Source organism: Mirounga leonina, unplaced genomic scaffold (genome assembly GCF_011800145.1).
Source record: "Mirounga leonina isolate KUSES-001 unplaced genomic scaffold, KU_Mleo_1.0 Mir_173, whole genome shotgun sequence".
In the NCBI taxonomy this organism is placed as follows: Eukaryota; Metazoa; Chordata; class Mammalia; order Carnivora; family Phocidae; genus Mirounga; species Mirounga leonina.
The window spans coordinates 88,058,575-88,071,386 of NW_023270447.1; the positions used below are offsets into that span (position 1 = coordinate 88,058,575).

The 12,812-nt window shown below is 38.2% G+C and overlaps 1 protein-coding gene across 3 annotated transcripts in view; it reads left to right on the top strand.

Moving 5' to 3' along the window:
- The window catches only part of RERE (arginine-glutamic acid dipeptide repeats), a 290,457-nt gene that overhangs the window by 50,941 nt on the left and 226,704 nt on the right, over positions 1 to 12,812 (top strand). For all 3 annotated transcript variants that reach the window (XM_035019874.1, XM_035019876.1, XM_035019877.1), the window contains exon 3: positions 7,994 to 8,064. In XM_035019874.1, coding sequence (XP_034875765.1) covers positions 7,994 to 8,064 — 71 coding nt within the window. The remainder of the gene's footprint in view (positions 1 to 7,993; positions 8,065 to 12,812) is intronic.

Genomic DNA, 12,812 nt, shown 5'->3' on the forward strand with positions numbered 1-12,812 from the left:
GTGGTTATAGTTGTGGGGCAGCAAATTCTGGATGCTTGCCTTACAATCATTTGGGTCTTGATAAGTTTCTTTTAAGGTGCTTTTTTTCATGCCTTTTTCTCCTTTAAGCATCTCTTACACAGCTGTGTGGGTGCTTAGGTGAAAGACTAATCCCTCAAGAAGAGAAATCACTCATGGGATTGTTGTGTTGTCTGGTAAATAAAACTCAGAGGTAAATTTCTGTTAAACAGAATATCAGTCTCAGAAACAAGTCAGTACGGTATTTATTTATTTATTTATTTATTTATTTATTTATTTATTTATTTATTTATTTATTTATTTATTTATTTTAAGATTTTATTTATTTGTGAGAGAGACAATGAGAGAGACAGAGAGCATGAGAGGGAGGAGGGTCAGAGGGAGAAGCAGACTCTCTGCCGAGCAGGGAGCCCGATGCGGGACTCGATCCCGGGACTCCAGGATCATGACCTGAGCCGAAGGCAGTCGCTTAACCAACTGAGCCACCCAGGCACCCCAGTACGGTATTTATTAATATGTGTCGTGTATCTTGTTTGTATATCTAAATCCATATGGTAAGTTTAGCCTACTTTTAATAAATCTCAATTAATGTTGACATTGTGATTTATTTGAAATATATAAGAGAATTGTCCAATAGTAAGTAAAAAAAATATGTAAAACAGGAAATTTTAATCTTCAGTTTTGCTAGTTAAAAAACTCCATAATAATTGAGCATCTTTCTGTTCAGACTGACAACTAAACTTTTATTTTCCCAGCCCTTTAGTTATATTTAAGTCCTCTTTCTGAAAAGTTGGTAATAAATATTTAAATGGGTAGAAATATGAATATATACATTAGTCTTACAAGAAAGGCTTACAAGATGTGGATGCCTGTAAAGTACAAAAAAGTAATTGGTGTGGGAAATTCTGTAGCTTGGTGCTTGAACTGTGAAACAGTTGCTTTTACAAAATTGAGAACTGCAGACTACAATTAACTGTCATTAATTTCTGTGAATAGAAATATGTTCCATTTACTGTACAATCAGGAGCTAGGCTTGAATGAGTTTAAATAGATGAAATCTAAATTATCCTGACAGTCCATTAAACACTAGCAGAAAACCCGTAAAGAAAATGGATTCACTATGATACCAGTTTATAATAAAATCATTTGCCAAATAAGAATTACAGCCCAGGTATCGAGAATTCTGTGTATTTCCAGTGAGCACTGCAAATTGGTTGAACCATTTATTGTAAAGCCCAGGCTCCTAGCACATTGTTTTCTGAGGGAGCAAGCAGTGTTGCTTGAAATCTGCTCTGCAGGATGTGACACCAGATCAGACTAGCGATTTGTTTGTTGTCAGCCATATGGGGAGAGCGGCATCTTCACTCCAGCCTGTCACTGGTTATTTTTTCCTATGATTACTGGGCAGAGTGTTCTAGAAGTGTTTGAACTCAATTTGAGTTGGTTTCCTAAATGTACATATTCAGCCATGTTCTAGTTTGTAATCATTGTGGTGAGGACCTGTTGTTTTCATTAGCAATCAGTTATCCTCTACTAACTAGGGATTTTATCACAGAATTCATTTTTTAGAAAGAACCCGTTGATTTGGGGTCGGGTTGTTACCCACCTTCTAAAGCACTAGAAAGCTAGGTACAGTGGGGCAGTAAGAGTGAGAGCAGGCTGGAAATTCCCCTCCCCCAAGTCTCTAATGTCCTAACCAACATGCTTTGCTTCCATAGGGCAGATGGCCACCACTGATTTGTAAAATAGGTCCTCCCCTGCCAGCTAGGTTTTGTGTGTTTTCTCATGGCACGAAAGCTCTACACAAACAGTTGTTAAAACTGTAAGAGGGATCCACATCACTTAACTAGAGTTTGGGTGTTAAGCTGGCGTGGGTCTTTTTCACAGTTGGGATCAGTGTGGATCACAAAGAGGGCTTTTAAGGAACATCTGCAGAAGGAAATGGTGGTGAGAGTGCTTCAGACACTCTGCTTGAGTAAGAGTGTCAACTCAGGGCCAATACTTAGCATATCCGTGTAGCTGGTTAAGATTGCTGCTCCTGGCAGTACAGAGTTTTCAAGTCTATGTAGCAGATGATTGATTTGAAAAGTGGGGCAGGGTCTGGCTGCAGCAGTTATTCCAGAACACCAGCATCACTTCTTCAAGTTAGAAAGATGATTGTTTTGGATCAGTCTTTAAGCTTTTGATGTACTAGAAGATTTTTTGGCTTCTAGAGGAGAAAAGGGAAAGGTGGGAAACTGAAACAGTCTCTTTCAGTTTGTGATGACCTGTTCCTCCCAGCTTCCCAGCTGGTTTTTCTCATTTAATTTCCTGTTAGCAGTGAGGATAAAGACAGATGAATGTTTGCTGGAAGTATACAGCGTTCTGTCTTTAGATAAAAGCCTGTGCTCGCTTGGGTAGTGCTAGTTGGGCATCTGTAGACATTGGAATATGTGGGATTTAATTTTCATGAAGCTTAGAAAGGAAGGGTCCAAGGGTGTGTTACTTGAGATCTTTTTCCCATTGACTTTAGAATCTTTAAGATGTTGCCCAAGTCAGTTTTGGTGATAGTTTTCAGGCTCAGAACACAGGATGAAGTAAGCACTGAGAGGATTTCACTTACTGAGGTGCTATTTTCCCAATTTTTTGTTTCCTTTTTCCTTTTTAATTCTCCACTGTTCTAGACGATATGGGTATCCCTTCCCCACAAAAGAATCTAGTAGAAAACTAGAAGTAGACCGTCTTGAAATTGAGCTATTTCTTAAAGAAGTATTTATTAGAAAACAGCATTCATTATGTTCACATTGATAGTACACAACAGCGTTCTTTTTTTTTTTTTTTTAAAGATTTTTATTTATTTGAGAGAGAGAATGAGAGAAAGCACGTGAGAGGGGGGAGGGTCAGAGGGAGAAGCAGACTCCCTGCTGAGCAGGGAGCCCGATGCGGGACTCGATCCAGGGACTCCAGGATCATGACCTGAGCTGAAGGCAGTCGCTTAACCAGCTGAGCCACCCAGGCGCCCCACAACAGCGTTCTTAATAGGATCTCATATAACTGCTTTTCTGTTTTTACATTTTTGTTCAGGTCAGTTGCTCCTTGTATAGTTTTTGAGTGTTTACTGTGGAATGTAGTGTATTGTTACAGAGGTGAGGAATGATGATGGATTTGACTGTTATACAGATGGGGAGGCTGCTGGAGAGGTGAGAGGCTCTGCCTTTGTAGACCGTGCAGTGCAGATTGGGGTTTCAGTGTTGTTTCTCACATGCGCATATAGCTACATACCTTTTTGCATGTTGGATATTTGGAAACACCCATATTAACTAGTGAGATACTTGTGGACTTTTGAATCTGTAACATTAGACCAATCGGCTGTTACCTCACAGAATGGTTCAGTGTCCAGGGTGGAGGAATCCTGTGTAAGAGAAATGGAACACAGAAGGATGGAGCAGTCCTGAGAGTCAACCTCTTTGTCCACCACTGTGCCACACTGTGTGTCTCTGGGAAATTTGTTTGTGAAAAAGTCTTTATGCATGCTTTTTCTCTTCTCTTCTTTTTTTTTTTCTTTAAACAAGTAGAAGGTTTTCTATTGGAAATTATATTACAGTGGCACTGCCATACCTTGCAAAGGGATGAGAAGGTATTACAGTGATTAAGGGGGCAGAAACGCATTAACAGGAGGGAAATTCTTCAAAGGACAGAGCTCAGCACAGACTGAGCATTGCCTGCACATTGTGACCACAGCTTTAATGCTGGGCTCACAGCGCTGCTTGCTCAATTAGTTGGTGAAGTAGGTGTCCACTGTGCTCTGGGAGGAGGCTGTCAGGAAGGATGCTGACAGGTTCTTTGTGTTTCAGGAAAACAAACTGCCTGATGCTTCAGGCTATGGTTTTTACCCTTGAGAGGACCATGCTCTTGCTCTATTTACATAAACCTGCTGATTTGCTGAGGATTGAAAAGCAGAGAGGGCTTTCTTTGCCTTCATGTTTTGGCTGACTTCGATCCCCAGCTTAGCAAATGCTCTGTTGTTTGCCGATGACACAAAAGATTCTTGGACACAAAGCTATATTGAGGTTGTGAGAAACAGCCAGAAACGCCCCTGTTCAATATCATTGCATGGATCATGGATATAGGATTTGAAGTCACTTAATCATGTGATCCATTCCCTGGTAGAGGTTTGGTGTTAGAGAGCAAGTCTCAACCTAGACCCACGGTTTTATTTCTAGACACCCCTAGTAAAGAAAAAAAAAGAGTTATCATGTATTGTTTGAATAATTGATATCGATGGTAATAGCCTCACTCATTTCTCTGGCGTATTTCAGGCTTGCTGATTTTAAGATTAAAAAAATACATATATATTTGCCCTGCAGCAGCTGTTTGCGCAATCTGGTAAATATGCATTTTCATATGGGTAATTTTGAAAATGTGCATTATGCACTTAATGGATTACTTCAGCTTTGCTCAGTTTTTTCAGAACTGCTAGCTTTGTAATAAAAAAGAAATGCTGGCCTTCTTTTTTCTTTCCTTTCCTTTCCTTTTTCCTTTCCTCTTTCTGTTCTTCTTTCCTTTTTCCTTTCCTAGAAAAAAGGTGTCTGTAGTACTTGTGTTGGCCATGGGAGATTTTCAGGTTGAGGATCATTGATCCAGCTGACTGAAACCAATTTTATAACTAGCTTCAGACAATCTATGCACTCGTAAATTGCATGAAAATTCTTGGCAAATCATTTTGGCTTTAAAAGATTACTGGGCATATATTCCACCTGAGATTTTAACATTGCTCTTGACTTAGGTTCTCATCTTGCCCTTGTCAAATTAAACCACTTTATTTTTACGCTTACTGTAAACATCTATATAAAGTTATTTTCTTAAATAGCTGCTTAATTAATGAGACAAGAGGGAAATATTTTTTATGAGTATTTGGCCTTATTTAACTCTGTTTTGAAAATCACTAAGAGTAATAATAAGTAGATTTTTTTTCCCCCTGAGACTTGAATTCCAGATTGTTTCTTAGGATGTACAGTTGGATCACCCTAATTTTTATGGGAGGATAATAAAGGAAAAATGGACTCTACAGTAATTTTTTGTGCTTTTATTTTTAAAATGACTTTAAAAAGTCAGACTAAAACAATGTATTTTTTCCCATTTCTATGGCAAGTTAGACATGGTGAAAAATTTTAATTTATATTTATAAATTATATTAATTTAATTTATATAATTTATATATATTAATTTATATTAAATTTAATATAATTTATTTATATTACCCCTGATCTTAGGTGGTTCTGTGTTTAATGACTACTTGCATAAAATAAACTTCTAAATTTTGTCATTTAATTATGAAGTGAGCTTATCTTTTTCATGTATAAGTTCCCAAATACTGGTAGAGATCACTTGATACAGTGATCTGTTTTACAGATTATTAGTCATGTGCATTGGAAATCTCACATATGAATTAGGATCAGTTTGGTTTGACATAGTAGATTTTTAAACAAAAAGAGGTAACTTTTTATCTATTAACAAGACATTAATAAGTAAATGTGGGAATTCCATCTCTCAGGTTTAAGATTCTTTTTCACACCGCCTTATTCCTCGCGGCAGCATTCCTCAGGCCAACAGGTGGGAGTCCGCCTCCAAGACTGCCAAGAAGCGTTTAGGCACAAGGATACTAGGGGTCGTCCTCTACATCCCAATATAGTCCTTCCCTCCCTTCTCTGAGAGTGTTACATCCAGGTATATTTATAGATAATTATTTTCCTGAATGTAACTTTGCAATGAGAAATGAAAGAATATAGATTCTCCTTTTCTGGAAAGCTTTTTTGTATACAAGTTAGTAGCTACTTTAAGCCTCAGAGTTAGAATGTTTATAGTTAAAATGATTCTGTATACATTATACTGAAAAGTATACATAAAGCTTTTTAAAGAAAAGAGATGTTGCCATTTCTTTACAGAGGAACCATGAGAATATATTGGCCCTGGAGCTAACTCATTATAAAGTGGATGCCGGTGGAATGAAGGAGTTATGAGGGTTTGGCATGGATAAGGTAGTGGAATTTTGGATACTATAGCCCAGTGGATGTTGAGCTGTCGTGCAGGACCAGACCGTTGTATGCAGCACATTTTGGTCCCATGAACTTTAAGGAAATAGAAGTCATTAGTTGGGAAGTGACCCGTTTGTGTTGAACTCAGTGAGTATATAGCTCAGTATGACAGTGTTATGAGATTTAGAAGAGAAGGCTGTAGGAGGTGATAGGAAGAAGAGGGTCTATAGACTGATTTGTGTTCAGGTTGAGTGAGACAGATAAATAATTGATACCTAGAGATTTGAAATACTGGTATTCGGTACATCAGGGATTGGGGCACAGAAATTAAGAACCTTGGGTTCCAAAATTGTGCAAGTTGGAACTGCAGTTTTTTATCTAGGGAATGTTTTTAGTTGAATACCAAATTAGGGATTAGAAAGACAAATACCTACTGAAGTAGGAAGAGTTCTCTTGTTCTTTAAGATGATTGGCATGTTAAATGGATGTTGCCTGAATGTTAAGCAGAGTTATTTAGCCTCCTGGACCCTGGAACAAAATAGAAAGTTCAGTCAACAGTTTATTCCTGAGCTACCCTTGTACATGGATTCAGGGATCGAATCTTTGTTGAGTCTCCATCTGAGTAGAGAAATCAGTTGGGACATTCTGGATGCCTGGGTGATTGGCATTCAGATTTCTTCTTTTTCTGGAATGACTCTGGGCTACAAAAATCCTGATGTCTTTCAGAAGGTTTCTTGGAAGGAAGTGTCCTTGGTGAGGGTTTTCTTCATGATCCACCTCTTAGTGGGTCAGCTAGTGCTTGTGGTCGGTACTGGACTGTCCATGGGATGGATGGCTCCATATTTCTGCTCCTTTTCTTTTTCTTGGCTCTGCATGTGTAACAGGCAGTAGAGGAATCTGCTTGTATTCTTAAGCATCTGAGTTATTCTAAGATACACTCATTATGAAGGGTCATGAGAAGGGATAAAACAAATGGCATTTTGAATGTGGGTATTACGGTTATTATCCCTAGAAAATTTGATTGACTGCACATGCCTTTAGTTCTCAGTAAATAATACATAGAGGATCCTATCTTAAGCTTTATGATGATCTTGGGTTGCCCTGTGTTGAGTGTTAAAGTCCCTTTATAGCCACTGCTTCCCTTAAAATCATTGCTTCTTAAAAAGAGAAAGAAAGAAAGAAAGAGAAAATTATCTTAACCTGCCATTTAAAAGAGCAGGCCTTTAGACTCCAGCTGTTGAGAGCATCAGAAATAATTACCCAACCATTGCCATGTCAAATATAATTTAAGAAAGCGCCCTTATTCCCTTGAGGAAAGTGTGGTTTGGTTTACTGCATCCCATCTCCAATTGGGTGCCTTGGTTTTCTTTATAATTAGAAAATAAAATGTGTTTAGGTTGAAATTTAGTAGGAAGTTATCCACAACCGGTTAGATTTCTTTCTGTTTCTTGGTTTAGGTGAAAAGGTCATTGTAATGGTGTGTTCAAGCCAGTCATCTTTACATCTTTCATCTATTTCCTCACAAATTATTTACTGAAAATAAAGAAGCACTTGGCAAAGCCATTTCTCTTTGTGAAGACATGGTAGCCTCTCTCTAAATAAGACATTCAAAATTTTGTCTTGTGTAGCTGTGATCAAATAATTCCCTTGATTGAAGTTTCTTCGTCAAAATATGGTTAATCCTATGGGATTTCTTTCTTCCCCTTCTTCAAGTACCCTGGAAACAATAATTAAGGCTTTATCAGGTTCTTTAAATTACCAGAAAAGTGGTCAGTAAGAACCCCAAGGACTGTTTTCCTCTAGCTTAAAATTGTTTGTAATTTACAATTTATCTCTGAAAAATTTTTTCTATATAAGATATATGCTTTGTCATGTGTTTATTTATGCAGTGGCTTTATGGGCCCTGCCTTTGTTCCCTTAATGGTAAATACCATTGTTTTAATTTTTTTTTTCTTTTAAAGACTGTGTGTATATCGAGAGTCGGAGGCCAAACACGCCATATTTCATCTGTAGCATTCAAGACTTCAAACTGGTAAGCATTTTTTAATGTGCTGTTGATTCTCCTCTGTGCCTTCTCTTTTTCCAGTTCCATTGGCTGTCTGTCTCGATTGCTTCTTCCTGGCTGTGGACTTGGTAACCAGCCCACCTCTGAGTGCTCACTGCCTGGCAGCTGCAGCACACGTGTAAGGCAGTTACCAGTTTTATCCTTTTGGTTTTATAACACTTAACAAAGCTTGTACTGTGAACAGTATTCCCAAAGTTTTCATTTCTCTAGTAGCTGTTTTGACGATAATTTCAGAGATTTTCTTGAGTTTCTGAAGTAGTTTCTTTCTTCTCAGCCATTGTGAAGAGCCTAAAGTAAAGTAAATTTGGGAATTGGTGGTGAGTTGGAAAAAAAGAATATAAATGCGCCAGAGACTAGTTTTGGGTGGCAACTATCATTTCCTTAGAGATTTTAGTGAGTTTAGAGTGTATCTTGGGGTCATCCGGTGATGGAGGTTGGGGGAAGGAACTCTGGGTTGGGGATGGCATGGCTGCAGTACTTTCTCATTACAAACCTTCCCCAAGTTTAGAGGTGTTGATATTGCCCATTAGGCAATCTCTGGGCTTTAGACCGGTGGTGCCCACACTTGGGGCTTTGGATCCCTGGGTATCCGTAGAGATTTTACAAAGGTCTGCAAATAACCATTCCCAGCTCAAAATATGCCTCACGTATGTTTGTATAACGACTTCTCAAATATATTAATATGCTGGTGTGATTTAAAAAAATTCACTTAATAGTTAATGACAATACACAGTTAAGAAGCAGTTTATTACGTATTTTCCTCAAACAACTGATATGTGAAATACAGAGTATTGCCATTGGGGGTTCTTTTGAAACATTAAAAAGGGATCCTTGTACTTGAAGGTTGTGAACCACTGTCTCCCTTTTTAGGTATAGAGAAATCCCAATTCTTTAGCTCTGTAGACGTATGTATCAGTATCTGTGAATGCTCTTATCTCCAAAACCTTTGTAACTTGACAATATTTGTGTTCTCACATTCCGTATGTGATACTTCAGTCTAAAAAAAGGTAATGTAATATGGAGAGATCTTTAACTCTGCGTCTCTTTTCTTTCTTTTTATCATTTTTGATGACTCCAAATACCCAATTAGTTTATTCTGACTTAGCTAGTTAAAAAAATTGCATGCCATCTTTTTTTCTTATTAAAGTTTTGTTGCATAAGTAACACATGCTTACTGTTTTAAAAGAAAGTCAAATGTGCCATTTATTTCTAAGATTTATTTATTCTTGGTATGCTGCTTTTAAGTTCCCTGCTTGTTTTACAAGGAGGGCTTGCAGTTTAAATTTGTAAATCAAATGCTTTCTATTTAGATTTTATGTCAGTATGAAGTTTTGCCATTTTTAGAGGTCTTTGCTATTTATTATATATTTCCTTCCAAAGATTTTTTTTTTACAGATGCTGCACTGACATCTGAAAATCTGGGCAGTGGTCTTGTTTCCTGAGAATTTTCTTTTGCCTGTGGCCTCTGCTACTGCTCTGTCCCTGCTCATCCTCTCTGTGTGTGATTTTTTTTTTTTTTAAACCAAACATAATACCAGTGCACCATGGAAAAGATATAGCTGTGAAATAAAAATTGCAAAGGTTTTTTTTTTTTTTAAACTATTAGATTCAGACCCCTTTTTGTACAATTTTAGCACATTAGCAGTTGCCTTCATGTCTGAACAGCATCTCTTATGAAATGCTGATTACAATGTTATAGTTGCTGTTTGGGGCAGAGGTTCCTGCTGAGTTACAGTAATTGCTCAGGGTATTAACAGCAATAAAAGCTGAAGCTTCTGTTGTCAGTATTAGTCTGGCACAACACATTAAATCTGTCTGCAGAAACAGTGTGGGAAGTGGGCACGGTATGTAAGTTGCACACTGCTGTGTCTCATGTTTTTGTCTGAGTTCTGTATTCAGCACATGCTCGTAGTTGTTGTATAAGAATAACCGAGATGGTGAAATATTTACTCCTAGAAGGAATGTAATTGTTGTCTGGATATCCACTTTCTTCTTTCCTTGGTTTGCAGTTCTACTTATGAAAAGATAACTTAATAGATGAGAATAATCATAGCTTTTTTGTTCCTTCAGCTTACCCAGGCTATAAGGGGAAAAGATGAACAGAAGGAAATATGCTTTGTTTCTCTTGAAGATTTTAAAAAGAAGAAATTGGAGTTGGTTTTGCCCACAGCAAATACCATGCATGGCAAGTGGAGCAGTGGAAAACAAAAACCCAGTAGCCTTTAAATATTGTTGATTAATTATATATTTTATCTTTTTAAGCTTTCTTGGTTTGGGGTTGTAACTGAGAGATGTGTTCCTTTGTTTATACAGTGAATTAGAATGACCCCTTACCATGGTGAGTTTTTGAATATATGGTATATTTGGGACTGTAAAAAGAACTGGGCAAATGCCCAGTTTGGTACATATTACGTAAGATTACAGTGTTAGACACAGTGGAAGTTAAGGAATTGAGAAGCAGGCATAATGAATCATCTATGACCAGTAACCCAAACCACCATAATGCCAATTTGTTGAACTGAGGACCCTGGGTAACATTTCAGGAACTAGTTCTGTGAGAGATAAGCAGGGTCTTCGGATTTTACGTGGGGACCTGGGTTGCCTTCTAGGCTCTGCTACTATGTCCCATAGAGTCGGAGTCCATGATATGGAACATAGTTGTCTCTGTGTGCAGGATTATATTAAACCTGGCAAACTGTTAAACAGTATCCCCTTTCACTCTCAAAGGTATCCTTGTTTTGGATGATAGTTTATATGGTCATCTTGCCTATGGGGATAAGATCCATGGCTTCTGCTTTGTTAACATTTAACCATCAAAATGCGTAAGTCACTACTACTGTACATTGGTAGATCTGTTTAGAGCCCGCATTTCACAGGGATAGGTGGAAGCTATGATGGCACAAAGTAATTGAGTTCCTAGCAGAACTGAGGCTACTTTTGAAAGTAGCATTTTCATGGGAAGCAAATTATGTGTTCTGTTAGGAAGCTTTCCTCCTCTTAGGGAGTGTTAATTTGATTGGGCTTATTTACAGACTAGGAGACCAAACTGGATTTGTTTGACTACAATGATAGAAGTATCTATGGAACAAGTAGTCAAAGCAGGAGAGGTAAGGTGAAATTATGGATAGTGTATGCTTAGAGGTAGGAATAGGGAGGGATCATCAATTAAATAAGTCAGCTTTGCACCTTCGGCTTCTGAACTAAATAATAAGGCAGCTAGCAAAATCTTTAGCTCTTTGAGAGTAGTAATATGGAATGGCAATCTATGATGATTGTGGCCTTGCTTGAAAAGATAGTTGAGAGACTGAAGCAGTTAGCTGAGGGTGCAAAGCCGGAAGGATGAATCAAGAGTCACCTTAATGCAGAGAGGGTTGGCAAGCGTAAACAGGTCACAGGCAAGCTGATGTGATAGGGCAGGGGAAGCCAGGAAGAGCAGAGATCTGTGCAGAGAGCAGTAGATGGCCAGCAGGAATGAGGGCATGCCTTCTCCCTGAACTCTGGCGAAGCCCGCTGTGCTAATGCTTCTTCCCTCCGGATTCTTGGATTGTCCTTGTTTCTGCTCAGTAAAGCCCTCTTCTCTTGGGCCAGCTTGAGTGGATCTCCATGATTAAATGAAAGAGCCTGGTATAACATCTTCAACCCTTTCTTCTGTTGCACTCCCTTAGCTTTCCTAGGTCAGTGTGTGACTTAGTTTGCTTTCAGAGTTCTGTTCCTGAGTGAGTCCGTGTCACTGAGGAGCATTATATTCCCGAGTGCAGGGAGGAATGTTTTTGGTGGTAACTAGCGCCTTTGATAGGCATTTAACGAAAGCCTACTCTGTGTGCATTGTTGGGCGCAGCACCTTGAAAGAGACTGAAGTCTGCAGGATAAAGTTCTTCCCTCCGTGACCTTAGTTTCTAATTGGACAGACATTTGTGGCATTACTGGATGTCAGTCCTCTTTGGAGAACACTCTGAATAGGATTAATGTGAAGGAAGCCATTCACCTTTTGTGCACAAAGAAAGATTTCTTTCTTGCTTTTACTATAAAAATCAATAAAATTCCATTTTTATAGACATCTAGGCCTTCAGCATAATAGAGTGAATTTGCTCTCTAGAAATAATCGTAAATTCCGAAAGTGCTTCACAAGATTGTTTAGATTAGTGATTTTTCCGGCAGTAGAACACCGAGGAGTACCTTTTCTGGCTCTTGGTAGTACTTCATATCTACTTCTTCACTCATTCCTTTGAATATTCTGCATGGGCATTCTGTGTGGATTCCTAATGAGTTCCTATCATTCATACAAGAGAAAAAAAATGAGATTTTGGTTTCCTAGAGTTATATAGTTATTGATTCTTTAACTGTTGTATGAAATGAATTTCCATGTAGGATATATAATTATTACAAATACTATTTTGAGCAAATACCATTGATTCATCTTGGCTCCTGTTTGGTTTATTAACCATGGAAATGTTGTTGTTAAAATTAAACCTGGTCTTAGAGATTCCCTGAAGTTGGGGATGTATCATTAGGGATATTATGGTATTTTTAGTCAACTGTTTAGGGCTCAATGAGTTGTTATGACTCTGTGTGGATGACTGTGCTTTTGTATCATTTATGTCCCTGACAGCACACATTTTAATTGTGAATGTGGGGTAGCTGAGGCTGCATACCGCTAGTTACCTTGGCAAAGGCACGTCTCCAGTACTGCTGTGAACGTGGGGGCCATGTTATTC